Source organism: Ranitomeya variabilis, chromosome 1 (genome assembly GCF_051348905.1).
Source record: "Ranitomeya variabilis isolate aRanVar5 chromosome 1, aRanVar5.hap1, whole genome shotgun sequence".
Taxonomy (NCBI): domain Eukaryota; kingdom Metazoa; phylum Chordata; class Amphibia; order Anura; family Dendrobatidae; genus Ranitomeya; species Ranitomeya variabilis.
Genome location: NC_135232.1, coordinates 649887337 through 649904082, shown reverse-complemented (window position 1 = coordinate 649904082; position 16746 = coordinate 649887337). Strand labels below are relative to the sequence as shown.

Genomic DNA, 16746 nt, shown 5'->3' with positions numbered 1-16746 from the left:
CTGATTGGCTGACACGCCAGGGGGTGTTAACAGCCATGAGGATCTGCCAGCCGGCAAGAAACAGAAAGCGCCACTCTGATTGGTGAATCGCCGGGGGGCGTGTACCGGCAGGGAGAGGGAGCTCCATGATAGGAGCAAACAAAAGGGCACCGAGGAGACGCGCACAAATTGGGGGGCGTTCAGAGCAGAATAATCTCTGACCCGGCGAGACCTCTTATTGGCCAAAGGAGGGCAAAATTTGAATGCACGGTGGTAAGTGGCCGGGGAAGACAGAGAAGAGGTGCGGACTGGGAAGAAAGGAGGTTGTCCCAAGGTCTGGGATCCGTAACATGGGAAAAATGGCCATGGCTGTGCAGGGAATAATGCCTAAAGCCGCCCTTGTCCCCTGTTAAGGGACGGAAATGCTGACGAGTCCTGCCATGCGCTGATGCGGGGGTTTAAACATACATACTGGTAAGATGGGTCCACAGTTCCTCTTCACCGATGAGGATCACATCAAGAGCCCTCGGGTGGGTGAGGGTCGCTGGAATCAGGGATCCTCCTTCCATAACAGTCTTCAGAAGGTGCGGAAGACAGCGTGAACCCCTTACGAGAAGGGGGGAGGTCACCGCTGGTGACCACCATTTTCATCCCAGCCCTCTCCGAGGAGAGGGGTGGGGAGGGGAAAAGGCTAAGACCGGCCATCGGGAATCGCCCTGAACCACCCCTAAGGTTGACAGGAGACAAAAAACCTGACCAGCACCTCCATATAGTGTGAACAGATTCCTACTGAAATGAATACATAACTTGCAAAAAGGAGGAACGCAGCAGGACTCTATAGAGACCAATATATATATGAACACAAAATCTATCATAATTGCTTTGTAAACAGTAATAAAAAGTAATTAGGGAGATAAGGTCCTGCCTACAGGTTTGAGAGTGGGCGATGTGGGGACACCACATTGCTCTCTCAGTCACATAAGTACAGGAAAACAGGGTGGGAAATTACACCCTGTTACCCTAAGGAAGAAGAACCTAAAAGACAAACAGAAAAGATTAATAAAAACACACAACCTACCTGAAAAGGAAAATGCGGATCTGGGATCAGATTCAGGTCCGCCTCCAACAGATACTAAGCTTAAACTAACTGAGGTACTTGGTGCCTGTTGGTGGGTGTATACTGCGGAGGAGGAGCCATTTTCCTTTTTTGCCTAGTCTCAGCCTCCTAATGACAGCAGCAAAGAACCTATAAAAGTTGAATGGTGTAAAACCTTCAATGGAACTGAAATGCAAAAATTATTTTTTTTTTATTTAAATACATGTATTTAGGTTAAAAAAAAAATTCCCCATGGGTGGCATTTCTAACTTTTCCTCCCCTGCTTCTAGGGGCCATATCATTTTTTTCTTTTCCACCTACATGGCCATATGAGGGCTTGTTTTTGGTAGGATGAGTTGTAATTTTCAATGACACCATTCACTTTGAAAAAATATATATATTTAAAAGCGAAGATCAGAGCCAGCTCTGATCTCTACTATTGGAGGCAGATGAGCAACACTCCGTGATGTATATATGGAGAACAAAGGACGGTAAAGTGAGCTACACAAACTGTTTGATCCAGCATTTTTTGTTCCTGACCAGGAAAAACAACTTTAATACTGGATACTAGTGCAATTTTTCTTGTAGCTTTTGATCCACGCCTGTCTTTGGAGCAAAAAAACCTGCACAGTTGATTCCAGTCTAAATCCTTGCGAAGGTGGAGAACACCAAGAGTCATGAAATCTGGCAATGAAACAACCACTGGGTGAGAAAATCCTCTAGGCCACCTCAGCCAGTCTATTATCAGTTTATGGTTCTCCTAACACACAGCTACAGCAGTTTTGTTAAATTTTAATGAAGCAACATAATGAAATCACAGCAAGTAATAAATTACGGTATGTCTTTGATTTATACAAACCTGTTCATGAATGTACGCCAGTCCATCCAATATTTCTCTAAACAGCCGCCAAAGGCGATTATTGTCCAGATATAATCCTTGATCTATTGTGTCTCTTAAGGTGCTCTTCTCACAATATTCCATCTAAAAAATAATGAAAACACATCTTCATACTTTGCTGAGAAAAATGTTGGCTTACTTAAGGTCAAGCGCTACTTATTGGGCTGCATGGAGATTGGGGAAAGGGTTAGGATGGGGGTAAGATGTTTGTATAATTTTATATAGTAAAACTGTAATAAAAAGTATTTGTAAATAACTCAAAACTGCGGCAGCCCGGCGATCCCAACCCTACGGCAGCCAGGCGACCCCAAACATGCGGCAGCCAGGCGACCCCAAACATGCGGCAGCCAGGCGACCCCAACCCTGCGGCAGCCAGGCGACCCCCTGGTGACCCCAACCCTGCGGCATCCCAGCGACCCCAACCCTGCGGCAGCCAGGTGACCTCAACCCTGCGGCAGCCAGGCACCATAATCCTACAGTAGATGACGCAACATAATCCAGCAGTTTTCCAGGAATTTATCTCCAAAAACAAAACTTGACTATAGAGTATTGTATTGCATGCCTGCTGCTTGATCCTACTCTTCCCCAACATCATCTATCAAGTGTGAGGGGACTTGGGAGCCCCCCAAAAAACATTATATTGTTGAGAGTTTGCAGAGTTCAGACAACTTTAATGTATATAGGAGCTTTATCTATAGTATTAAGTGTTCCCAAGCAATTATTAGCATTGTAGGGTCTGACCAGTTTATCTACAACTAGACAAAAAAAATATATATCTTGGGTTTAGGTATCACCTTTTACCCAACACAAACAGTCAAAATGACAGTCTATTACAGCTAACAGTCAGCTCAGAAAGAGAGCCACTTGCATGAATTGTGAAAGTGTAAGACATTACCTGAGGAATAGATTTCACGAACACGAAACAAGAGCAAAAAACTGCAATTATCACAGGATAAGCGTACCTGGATGTACAGATAATGGACGCTCTGACTGGACATCTCATAGGGGGATTCCTTGAGCCCTTCTGATTTTTCCACAGCACATTCTTCATCCTGTTTAAGTTGACAGTCATTAGAGAACACGTACATAACAGGCTGGGATATCCCTGAGTGACGAGGATAGCATTGATGCCAAGCACTGCAGAAGAAACTGCATACTGATAACTCTAAAGAACACAAATTTAGGGGCAGATTTTTCACTAGAAAACAAAAGAAAATCTGCTACTTTTCTAATTGGCTTTTTATTACTCCCTGGTAAAAGCCCTTTTTTGTACAGTCTATAGGGTGAAGAACACCAGGGTTATTGCTGCTACCACTTGGAGGCAGACACAGTAGTTAGGCGTAGTTAGGCATTCTGGAAGCTGCTGAGCTGATCAGTCTGTAGCAATCAGTAGGAGAAGAAAAAACTTAAAAGGGGTTGTCCACTACACGGACAACCCCTTTTTAATACCAGCTATACTCCCCTATAAAGCAGAATCCATTCCAGTTGTGTCGGCACTGACTCTCCCGGTGGCTTGTGTGAGATTATTGTGTCAAGTGAACCCTGCAGCTAATCAGTGGCCACTTCACTTTTCCATACTTTGGACAAATCAGACATTCGGAAAAAGAGCGAGAGGAGCTGCAGCTCTGAATACAGTACAGACCAAAAGTTTAGACACACCTTCTCATTTAAAGATTTTTCTGTATTTTCATGACTAAGAAAATTGTAAATTCACACTGAAGGCATCAAAACTATGAATTAACACATGTGGAATTATATACTTAAAGTGTGAAACAACTGAAAATATGTCTTATATTCTAGGTTCTTCAAAGTAGTCACCTTTTGCTTTGATGACTGCTTTGCACACTCTTGGCATTCTCTTGATGAGCTTCAAGAGGTAGTCACTGGAAATGGTTTGTAGAGTCCATCTGTTCACCTTTTCTGCGTCGCACAAAGACACGGTGGTTGGAACCAAAGATCTTAAATTTGGACTCATCAGACCAAAGCACAGATTTCCACGGGTCTAATGTCCATTCATTGTGTTCTTTAGCCCAAACATGTCTCTTCTGCTTGTTGCCTGTCCTTAGCAGTGGTTTTCTAGCAGCTATTTTACCATGAAGGCCTGCTGCACAAAGTCTCCTCTTCACAGTTGTTGTAGAGATGTGTCTGCTGCTATGTGCGGCATTGACCTGGTCTCTAATCTGAGCTGCTGTTAACCTGCGATTTCTGAGGCTGGTAACTCGGATAAACTTATCCTCAGAAGCAGAGGTGACTCTTGGTCTTCCTTTCCTGGGGCGATCCTCACGTGAGCCAGTTTCTTTGTAGAACTTGATGGTTTTTGCAACTGCACTTGGGGAAACTTTCAAATTTTGCCCAATTTTTCGGACTGATTGCCCTTCATTTCTTAAAGTAATGATGGCCACTTGCTTTTTTTTTTACTTAGAATTTGTATTTTGGCAAGAAAAAAGCAGCTAACAGTCTATTCAGTAGGACTATCAGCTGTGTGTCCACCAGACTTCTGCTCAACACAACTGATGGTCCCAACCCCATTTATAAAGCAAGAAATCCCACTTATTAAACCTGACAGGGTACACATGTGAAGTGAAAACCATTCCTGGTGACTACCTCTTGAAGCTCATCAAGAGAATGCCAAGAGTGTGCAAAGCAGTCCTCAAAGCAAAAGGTGGCTACTTTGAAAATACTGAAAACTCTTTAAATGAGAAGGCGTGTCCAAACTTTTGGTCTGTACCGTACCTCTGGATGACTGATTTGTCTGAAGAAGGAGGAGAGTATGAAGTGGCCCTGATTAGCTGCAGGGCTCTTGTGACACAATAATGTCAAGTACCCGGGAAAGCCAGTGCCGATATCGCTTTAATGGCTTATCCTATCCACAGGAGGTAAGTATAGCCATTTTTATTTTATAAGGGGGGGGATCATAGTTATTGAGAAGGGCTTGTCCTCGTAGTGGCTGACCCCTTTAATAAAGAATACATGTATTGAACACCATAATGAAGCCAAGCAGTGTAATAAATGGTGACACCTGTACAGAGAGAAAAGAAAAAAAAAATGCATCGTGTAAAAAAAGAGAAGCAACATCCATGTGAACAAGTTTGCACACCCTACGAGGCGGAGGCTTTGTGATGACAAGGCCTAGATGCTCCCACTGCTTGGGTAGAATAGGTCATCTTATGGAAGGGAGACACTTGGCCCTTAGAGCTTTAGGCCTGGTTTAGGTTTAAGGTAAACCGAATCCAACAGGTTATGATGGCTTCAGATGCTGACAGAACATGCCTGTGACCCTCTGGACATATGAAACGGGAGTCATACAACAAGAAAGAAGCGGCTTGAGAGGAGTATATGAACATAGTACAGACTATGTTCAAATTATTAAGGGACTTTTCAATGCAATGGGATCGAGGGGGGGGGGGGGGTGAGGTGAGTAACACCTCAATAAAGGTGGGGTGCGATAACATTGAAAGTATCAGGTGTAGAGCAACCTTGGGAAAATCCATTAAGTGGCATTTAGAAGGATAAGGCAGCCGATACCAATATTTTCTGATGTCCAAGAAGCCATCTTTCCAGAAGGGCAGGCATAATCAGACACTGCAGAGGGGCTCAGAAGGATTTTTCTGAAGTATAGAAGGACCAGACTGAGGTCCCATGGTGCTGTGAGTTGATGACATGTAGGGGCTGCACGAGCCACTCCTTGTAAGGCTATGTGCACACGTAGGTCGGGTCCTCTGCAGGTTCTCCCGCAGATTTGATAAATCTGCAGGGCAAAACCGCTGCGGTTATCCCTGCAGATTTATCACGGTTTGTTTTGCGGTTTCCGCTGCGGGTTTACTCCTATACTATTGATGCTGCATATGCAGCAATATGCAGCATCAATAGTAATGTTAAAAATAATTAAAAAAATGGTTATATACTCACCCTCTGACGTCCCGATCTCCTCGGCGCTGCACGCGGCGGTCCGGTTCCAAAGATGCTGTGCGAGAAGGACCTTCGTGACGTCACGGTCATGTGACCGCGACGTCACGGTCATGTGACCGCGACGTCACGGTCATGTGACCGCGACGTCACCGCAGGTCCTGCTCGCACAGCAACCCTGCGACTGGACGGCCACGTGCAGCGCTGAGAGGTGAGTATATCATTATTTTTTATTTTAATTCTTTTTTTTTTTTTTACACAAATATGGTTCCCAGGGCTTGGAGGAGAGTCTCCTCTCCTCCACCCCGGGTACCATCTGCACATGATCCGCTTACTTCCCGCATCGTGGGCACAGCCCCATGCGGGAAGTTAGCGGATCAATGCATTCCTATGTGTGCAGAATCGCAGCGATTCTGCACAAAGAAGTGACATGCTGCGGAATGTAAACCGCTGCGTTTCTGCGAGGTTTTTCCCGCAGCATGTGCACAGCGGATTGCGGTTTCCATAGGGTTTACATGTAAATGTAAACGCAATGGAAACTGCTGCGGACCCGCAGCTGCAGAAACGCTGCGGATCCGCGGTAAAACCCGCAAAGTGTGAACATGGCCTAAGAAGGCGCATACTGCTAATTTAGGAGTATGGTAAATATTTAAAAATAATTTTCCTGCTTTCAGCATGGTATGATATTTCCTTGAATTCAGGTAAGATCTTGTCAAAGACTAAGTAGCCAGGGGACGTCGCTGGTTTCAGGGTCTCTGTCTGTACATTATGCAAATTAGGTGGCAAAGACCTGGTGACAGATTCCCTTTAATGAAAAATAATGACTATAGCAATGCAGTCATTACCTGATCTGGACTGTTCTCATCCTCATTTTCAAAAACAATCTCACTATCAGAGTCTGTTCCTGGTCTGTGAATAGAAAAAAAAAATCCAATTCTCAGAGCTGAATGGCACACGATACGTGACAGGTTTTTGTGACGCCTGGATCTATCATTGGTTCAGTGACTGCATATATTTAGCATAATCAGACATGAGCCTAATGTACCGTTCAGAAAACACAAATGTGTAATTGGAAGGAAGGTTCATAAATCCTACTTAACTTAAGCTTTAAAAACAGACTGCTGTGACACGGTGCCCCTTTGTGAGACAATGGTCGCCCGGCCAAAGTTCGCCATGTGCCGCTGCTACATGGCAGCGCAATACAAAGGAATTGGGACTTGTCACAGTACCTTTGGGTGGGTCGAAATGTGCCCCCATTAATTAGAATCGCGCTGCAATGTAGCAGTGAACTTTCGTCTTGAGAAAGGTGTTGCAGCCAGAGTTGCTGGGTAGCACCAGCCTAAATCTTAGATTTGATCCAGGTATTTTGCACAATTTATTTAGGATTTCATGGATTCACTAGTTTTGAAAATCCTTTTCACAGACAAGTTTTTTTTCCAGGAATTATTGAAGGCTCCTCAGGTCAGGACCTGTGCAAAGTCTTTTTCATGCAAATTCCGTTTTGAATCTGCCTGGAAAAAAGCACTTAAAAAAAAAAAGAAGCTAAAAAGAATGATGGTATTACACAGCAATGTCAAAACAATTTGCTCTGCACGTGTTCCTCCATTTTGTGCATCTTCTAAAGCTATCAAGCAGCTAAAGGTACCGTCACACTGACCAACTTTCCAACGAGAACGACAGCGATCCGTGACGTTGCAGCGTCCTGGTTAGCGATCTCGTTATGTTTGACACGCAGCAGCGATCTGGATCCCACTGTGATATCGCTGGTCGGAGCTAGAAGTCCAGAACTTTATTTGGTCGTCAGGTCGGCGTGTATCGTGTTTGACAGCAAAAGCAACGATGCCAGCGATGTTTTACAATGGTAACCAGGGTAAATATCGGGTTACTAAGCGCAGGGCCGCGCTTAGTAACCCGATATTTACCCTGGTTACCATTGTAAAAGTAAAATAAAAAAAAAATAAAAAAAACACTACATACTCACATTCTGATGTCTGTCACGTCCCCCGCCGGCGTCCACAGGGTTAAAACTGCTTTCGGCAGGAGCGTTGCTAATGCTGCGCTGCTGCCGAGAGCTTCCCTGCACTGACTGTCAGTGCCGGCCGTAAAGCAGAGCACAGCGGTGACGTCACCACTGTTACTGCCGGCGCTGACACATTCAGTGCAGGGAAGCTCTCGGCAGCAGCGCGTGCATTAGCAAGCGCTCCTGCCGAAAGCAGTTTAACCCTGTGGACGCTGGCGGGGGACGTGACAGACATCAGAATGTGAGTATGTAGTGTTTTTTTTTTTACTTTTACAATGGTAACCAGGGTAAATATCGGGTTACTAAGCGCGGCCCTGCGCTTAGTAACCCGATGTTTACCCTGGTTACCCGGGTGCTGCAGGGGTACTTCGGCATCGTTGAAGACAGTTTCAACGATGCCGAAGTCTTTACCCTGATCGTTGGTCGCTGGAGAGAGCTGTCTGTGTGACAGCTCCCCAGCGACCACACAACGGCTTACCAACGATCACGGCCAGGTCGTATCGCTGGTCGTGATCGTTGGTAAGTTGTTTAGTGTAACGGTACCTTAAAAGAAGTGACGGGTCCATTCTTCTGGCAGCTTCCTCTTGGGGACTTATCAAATTATCAAGGATCCTCTCTTAAGTGTAAATTGTCCAGACACAAACCACTTTAGGAAGTATCCGCACTTAGCACGCAATGATCTGTGGCAATAAAAAAGGTTGCCTTTTGAGGTGTGTAGTATCAGAGGGAATAAATCGCTGTGCTTCACTGCAAGGACCATAGAAGCCGTATACCTACAACTTCCCACTCATTTCTCCTGTAGTAGCCGCTGACTGCAGGGAAAATCTCTTCAATTTGTGGTAGTTTTTCTTTTGTTCTGTGCCTCTCCGTCCCCGAGATTCTGCCTTTCATCCCTTCTATATAAATCTAGTATTTTAGCAACTGGGTGCGTTCCCCATGAAGACACGCTGGAGATTTCAGTGCCATGCCTAGTTCGCTAAATATACTAGATTTATATTCAGGGAAGTAATTTAATATTTATGGCAATTGACAAGTCCTCTATAAGATTAGATGATCACTCAGACAGATAGATAGATGTCTATGTAACGCATGAGAGGGTCCGGTGCACAACAACAGCTCCCTATGTGAGATAGAGACGGGTGCCCCCTCTAAGGCATCCATATACCCTAATGAGGCATATGGTGCCAAAGTGTTATTAGAGTACATCCCCATGATCCACAGTCCTACTTTTGATTAGCCAGCCTGCTGCGCCATTACATATGTGTCACACCAGGTCAACTAATCCAAAGTACAACCAGGGTTCATGTCTGGTAGGATGGCGCTTCACTTGGCTCCCACAGATTACCGATGCAGCTGCTGTAATGGGTCCTGTGAATTGATTTACACCATCTCTAACAAGGACTGATGCAGTCAAACATATCGGCCAGACTATGTACACAGACTACAACTGGATTTTAATATGGCTTGAATAAAGCTAGAATTATTTTTTTCAGTTTGCTGTCCCCCCAAGTAGAAGCTTCCGTGCATGGGGCGCATCTATCAACCACAGTGGGGGCGCTGACAATACTTGTTTTGTGTAAGCCTAATATTATGGTATACCCTAGTGATGTAGCATAACATTATATCGTCTTAAATAAATAACATCAGCTATACATTTGCTTGAGCAACTTACAGGAACGATGGAGAGAAAACTCCTTCTTCATCGTCATCATCTTCATCCTCATCGTCGTCGCTTGAATCCTGATCAGCGTTCTTGCAGTGTGCACTTGATGATCGCTCACAAGATGTGCTCCACTCCACCGAGCTGGTCATAATGGGAGCTGGAGCATTGGCCTCTATGTCATCGGCAAGACCGAACTCGTTTTTCACCACCTGCTCCGGCTTCACTACCACTTTCTTATCTACTAAACTTCCGGGTTTAGGGGTATTGGAAGACGGAATTTCGTGCTTTTCGATCCAAGCGTTGTAGTATCTCACTATATTCTCATGATTGAGTCGAGACAACAGCGTCACTTCACCTTTAATTCTCCTGAATTGTTTGCTGGCAGGATTAATCTGAACGCGTTTGACAGCATAGTAGCAGCCATCGAGCTTGTTCTGAACCTAAAAACAAACATGAGGAGACAGCGGTTTATTTATGCTAAAATAAGAGGAGCTCACTGTATGAAAATATAATTGCAAAGTTCTAGTCTAAGGACACTAGACACTAATCCTGCTAAATGATGCATGCTTTACCGTGTCCTGTTATTAAAGGGGTTCTCCACTTATTAAAAAGATCACTCGATAACAAGCTGCTGGAACACTCAGCAATTAGCCAGAGAAATTTGGCAGATTTTTGCTCTGGTTAACAAATTGCACTGCTGTGGTTCAGCACAGTAATTAGTCCAGTTCAATACCACTAATGCACATTTGGCTACATACAGCAGTTTCCATGTGAAGGCTGCCTCAAAAATTAATCTAAGTACCATAATATTCGGACCATAAAAAGCATCCCAGGTATAGACAGAAGAAAAACAAAAAAACAAACAACATCATCTTATCCTATATTTTTCAGATTATCAGATGCACTGCTGGCGGAGGCAAGAGTGGGGAGATGCTGCGGGTCGCAGGCTGGGAGGAGGGGATGTTCTGAGATGAAACGCTGCAGGTGAACAGCTCTGCTACATGCACATAGACACACACAGTGCTGCTACATAAGCATATATAGATACACAACTGTGCTACATGCCCATAGACACAGAGCTCTGTGACATGCCCAAATACAGTTATATGAAAAAGTTTGGGCACCCCTATTAGTATTAAGCTTAACCCCTTAGTGACAGAGCCAATTTGGTACTTAATGACCGAGCCAATTTTTACAATTCTGACCACTGTCACTTTAAGAGGTTATAACTCTGGAACGCTTTATCGGATCCCACTGATTCTGAGATTGTTTTTTCGTGACATATTGTACTTCAAGTTAGTGGTAACATTTCTTCGATATTACTTGCGATTATTTATGAAAAAAATGGAAATATGGCGAAAATTTTTAAAATTTTGCAATTTTCAAACTTTGTATTTTTATGCCCTTAAATCAGAGAGATATGTCACAAAAAAATAGTTAATAAATAACATTTCCCACATGTCTACTTTACATTAGCACAATTTTGGAAACAATTTTTTTTTTTGTTAGGGAGTTATAAGGGTTAAAAGTTGACCAGCAATTTCTAATTTTTACAACACCATTTTTTTTTTAGGGACCACATCTCATTTGAAGTCATTTTGAGGGGTCTATATGATAGAAAATAACCAAGTGTGACACCATTCTAAAAACTGCACCCCTCAAGCTGCTCAAAACCACATTCAAGAAGTTTATTAACCCTTTACGTACTTCACAGGAACTGAAACAATGTGGAAGAAAAAAATGAACATTTAACTTTTTTTTGCAAACATTTTACTTCAGAACCATTTTTTTTAATTTTCACAAGTGTAAAAACAGAAATTTAACCACAAATTTTGTTGTACAATTTCTCCTGAGTACGCCGATACCCCATATGTGGAGGTAAACCACTGTTTGGGCGCACCGCAGAGCTTGGAAGTGAAGGAGCGCCGTTTGACTGTTTCAATGCAGAATTGGCTGGAATTGAGATCGGACGCCATGTCGCGTTTCGGGAGCCCCTAATGTGCCTAAACAGTGGAAACCCCCCACAAGTGATACCATTTTGGAAACTAGACCCCTTAAGGAACTTATCTAGATATTCGGTGAGCACTTTGAACCCCCAAGTGCTTCACAGAAGTTTATAACGTAAAGCCGTGAAAATAAAAAAATCGCATTTTTTCTACAAAAATGATCTTTTTGCCCCCAAATTTTTATTTTCACAAGGGTAACAGGAGAAATTAGACCACAAAAGTTGTTGTGCAATTTCTCCTGAGTACGTCAATACCCCATATGTGGGGGTAAACCACTGTTTGGGCGCACCGCAGAGCTTGGAAGAGAAGGAGTGTAATTTGACTTTTTCAATGTAGAATTGGCTGGAATTGAGATCGGACGCCATGTCACGTTTGGAGAGCCGCTGATGTGCCTAAACAGTGGAGACCCCCCACAAATGACACCATTTTGGAAACTAGACCCCTTAAGGAACTTATCTAGATGTGTGGTGGGCACTTTAAACCCCCAGGTGCTTCACAGAAGTTTATAACGTAGAGCCGTGAAAATAAAAAAATCGCATTTTTTCTACAAAAATGATCTTTTTGCCTCCAAATTTTTATTTTACCAAGGGTAACAGGAGAAAATGGACACCAGAAGTTGTTGTACAATTTGTCTTGAGTACGCCGACACCCCGTATGTGGGGGTAAACCACTGTTTGGGTGCATGGCTGAGCTCGGAAACAAAGGAGCGCCATTTGACTTTTCAATGCAAAATTGACTGGAATTGAGATCGGACGCCATGTCGCGTTTGGAGAGCCCCTGATGTGCCTAAACAGTAGAAACCCCCCAAAAGTGACCCCATTTTGGAAACTAGACCCCCCATGGAACTTATCTAGATATGTAGTGAGAACTTTGAATGCCCAAGTGCATCACAGAAGTTTATAATGCAGAGTCGTGAAAATAAAAAATATTTTTTTTTTAACAATAAAGATTTTTAGCCCCCAAGTTTTTATTTTCACAAGGGTAACAAGAGAAATTGGACCCCAAAAGTTGTTGTCCAATTTGTCCTGAGTATGCTGGTACCCCATATGTGGGGGTAAACCACTGTTTGGGCGCACGGCAGAGCTCGGAAGGGAAGGAGCGCCATTTTGGAATTCAGACTTTGATAGAATTGTCTGTGGGTGTTATGTTGCGTTTGCAGAGCCCCTGATGTACCTAAACAGTAGAAACCCCCCACAAGTGACCAAATTTTGGAAACTAGACCCCCTAAGGAACTTATCTAGATATGTGGTGAGAACTTTGAATGCTCAAGTGCTTCACAGAAGTTTATAATCCAGAGTAGTGAAAATAAAAAAATATTTTTTTTTCCCACAAAAAAGATTTTTAGCCCCCAAGTTTTTATTTTCACAAGGGTAACAGGAGAAATTGGACCCCAAAAGTTGTTGTCCAATTTATCCCGAGTACGCTGATGCCCCATATGTGGGGGTAAACCACTGTTTGGGCGCACGGCAGAGCTCAGAAGGGAGGGAGCACCATTTGACTTTTTTAGCGCAAAATTGGCTGTCGTGTTTGGAGACCCCCCTGATGTACCTAAACAGTGGAAACCCCCAAATTATAACTCCAACCCTAACTCCAACACACCCCTAACCCTAATCTTAACCCGATCCATAATCCTAATCACAACCCTAACGATAATCACAACCCTAACCCCAAAACAGCCCTAATCTCAACCCTAACCATAACCCTAATCAAAACCCTAAATCCAACACACCCCTAACCCTAATCCCAAACGTAACCCTAATCCCAACCCTAATCCAAACCCTAATCCCAACTCTAACCCTAACTTTAGCCCCAACCCTAACCCTAACTTTAGCCCCAACCCTAACCATAACTTTAGCCCCGTCGTCACAAAAAAAGTTCAATGTAACCTTTTTTTTGTACGTCGCGTCCGCCATTTCCGCGCATGCGTGGCCGTAACTCTGCCCCCTCCTCCCCAGGACATAGACTGGGCAGCGGATGCGTTGAAAAACTGCATCCGCTGCCCACGTTGTGCACAATTTTCACAACGTGCGTCGGTACGTCGGGCCGACGCATTGCGACCGCCCCGTACCGACGCAAGTGTGATAGAAGCCTAAGGCTACTTTCACACTAGCGTCGTACTCGGCCCATCGCAGTGTGCTGGGCCGACGTACCGACGCTAGCGTTGTAAGCGCCGCACAACGGGTGCAGCGGGTGCTGTTTTTTCAAAGCATCCGCTGCCCCATTGTGAGGGGAGGCGGGGGCGGAGTTCCGGCCGCGCATGCGCGGTCGGAAATGGCGGACACGTCGCACAAAAAAGTTACATGTAGCTTTTTTTGTGCCGACGGTCCGCCAAAGCACGACGCATCCGTCGCACGACGGATGCGACATGTGGCAATCCGTCGCAATGCGTCGCTAATGCAAGCCAATGGAGAAAAAACGCATCCTGCAAGCACTTTTGCAGGATGCGTTCTTTCTCCGACGCATTGCGACGGAAGCCAAAAAACGCTAGTGTGAAAGTAGCCTAACCCTAACCCTAGCCCTAACCCTAAATTTAGCCCCAACCCTAACCCTAGCCCTAACCCTAACCCTAACTCTAGCCCTAACCCTAACTCTAACCCTAACCCTAACTCTAGCCCTAACCCTAACTCTAACCCTAACTCTAACCCTAACCCTAACTCTAACCCTAACCCTAACTCTAACCCTAACCCTAACCCTAACTCTAACCCTAACCCTAATTTTAGCCCCAACTCGTCTTCTCCTGCCGGCCAGCAGATGGCAGCAGATGGCGGGCGCACTGCGCATGCGCCCGCCATAAGGAAAAAGCCGGCTGGCAGGAGAAGACAGAAGAGGACCCAGGGACACCGGGTGAGTATGTTAGGGTCCCCGAATCCCCCTATTTCTCTGTCCTCTGATGTGTGATCACATCAGGAGGACAGAGAAATACAGATCGCTTTTTTTTTTTTTGCGGTCGCCGGTAAACTGTTAATTACCGGCGATCGCAAAACAGGGGTCGGTGCAAACCGACCCCGATCATGTTCTTTGGGGTCTCGGCTACCCCCGGCAGCCGAGACCCCAAAGATCTGCCGGGTGCCGGGCGGCGGGCGTACTGCGCGTGCGCCCGCCATTTTTTCCCGGAAACAAGATGGCGGCGCCCATGGGGACCCACGAGGAGCACCGGGGGAGGTAGGTAAGTATCGGGGGGCTATTGGGGGCCATCGGGGACCCTATTTCTCTGTCCTCCGATGTGCGATCACATCGGAGGACAGAGAAATTAAACGGCACATCGCGTTTTTTTTTTTTTTGTTGCGACCGCCGGTAAAACGGTTAATTACCGGCGATCGCAACTCGGGGGTCGGTAAAAAAACCCCGAATCATGTTCTCTGGGGTCTCGGCTACCCTCGGCAACCGAGACCCCAGAGAAAATCCGACTCTGGGGGGCGCTATTCACTTTTTCCACAGCGCCGTTAATTAACGGCGCTGTGGTTTAAGTACCCTTAGCGGCCGCCGTTAAAAGGCGTATCGGCGGTCGTTAAGGGGTTAATGTTTTATAAAAATTGGTTTTTTTGCAACAGCTATTTCAGTTTCATATATCTAATAACTATGGATAAGTGGTGTAGCGGCGCTAATGAAAAAAGAAGATGAAGTGCATTAAGAGCAGCTGGTATAGCCCCTAAACCATAAAAGGGCAAAGAATTAAACTAATAAATATAAAATATATAATATATATCAAGAATATATGTATATATAAATACCTGCGCTAAAAAATGCATATGTAGGACTGCATAGCTATTTACCTTTAGAAAAACAAGGGAAGGAGAAATGCTGAAGATAAGATACACGATATGGGAGCCAAGGCTATATATAGCCAACAAAGCACAACGGGAGCCATACCCTGAAGAAGGAATCCGTGTTTATTCCGAAACGCGTTGGTTTTTTGGCTCCTGTAGTGCTCCGTACCTTCAAACCAGGGCACCACGTGACGCATTGGTCACGTGACCCGAATACACCGAAGGTCCTGTCAGCTGCAACGTTTCTCGAGCGCGCATTTACAGGTATTTTTTTCCCTGCACGGGCGGCTGTCACCGGCCGGGACAGCACGCCAAAGGAATCAATATCTTTGCACATCGGTGCTTACTAACTAAGGAAGTAATTTACTTACCATTATCTGGACAAAGGTACCAGTGTCTTTTGTTGCCGGCTTTCTTCAGTCTCAAGAGTCCGCACGCTGAACAGTATGTAACTAACTCCTTATTTTATTACCGCGTGCAATTTTAAATACAGTAATTTTAAGTACAGCTTCGCAATCCTGTTCTATAAGTGCAGTTGTTGCCCTTAGTTTTAAATATTGTTGCTTACTGTTGTTGCTTACTATTTTGTGTATTTATTCCTGTCCCCAGAGTTGGAATATCCTGGTTAATATACCCACGGATCAATATACAGATTCATTACCGACTATTTCATTATCTTCAGCATTTCTCCTTCCCTTCTTTTTCTAAAGGTAAATAGCTATGCAGTCCTACATATGCATTTTTTAGCGCAGGTATTTATATATACATATATTCTTGATATATATTATATATTTTATATTTATTAGTTTATATCTAATAACTGTTGGACACAGTAATGTTTCTGCCTTGAAATGAGGTTTATTGTACTAACAGAAAATGTGCTATCTGCATTCAATCAAAATTTGACAGATGCATAAGTATGGGCACCCTTATTTTCTTGTTTTAAATACTCCTACCTACTTTTTACTGACTTACTAAAGCACTTGTTTTGGTTTTGTAACCTCATTGAGCTTTGAACTTCATAGCCAGGTGTATGCAATCATGAGAAAAGCTACTTAAAGTGGCCACTTGCAAGTTGTTCTCCTGTTTGAATCTCCTCTGAAGTGTGGCATCATGGGCTCCTCAAAACAACTGTCAAATGATCTGAAAACAAAGATTATTCAACATAGTTGTTCAGGGGAAGGATACAAAAAGCTGTCTCAGAGATTTAACCTGTCAATTTCCACTGTGAGGAACATAGCAAGGAAATGGAAGAACACAGGTACAGTTCTTGTTAAGGCCAGAAGTGGCAGGCCAAGAAAAACATCAGAAAGGCAGAGAAGAAGAATGGTGAGATCAGTCAAGGACAATCCTCAGACCACCTCCAGAGAGCTGTAGCATCAACTTGCTGCAGATGGTGTCACTGTGCATC

General features: G+C 44.4%; 1 protein-coding gene across 1 annotated transcript in view; it reads right to left on the bottom strand.

Annotated features, from left to right (window-relative positions):
- Window positions 1-16746, bottom strand: part of EIF2AK4 (eukaryotic translation initiation factor 2 alpha kinase 4) — a 138937-nt gene that overhangs the window by 60972 nt on the left and 61219 nt on the right. Inside the window, exons 12-15 of the mRNA XM_077262445.1 lie at window positions 9572-10002; window positions 6725-6788; window positions 2936-3025; window positions 1935-2057 (exon numbers count right to left, since the gene is read on the bottom strand). Coding sequence (XP_077118560.1) covers window positions 1935-2057; window positions 2936-3025; window positions 6725-6788; window positions 9572-10002 — 708 coding nt within the window. The remainder of the gene's footprint in view (window positions 1-1934; window positions 2058-2935; window positions 3026-6724; window positions 6789-9571; window positions 10003-16746) is intronic.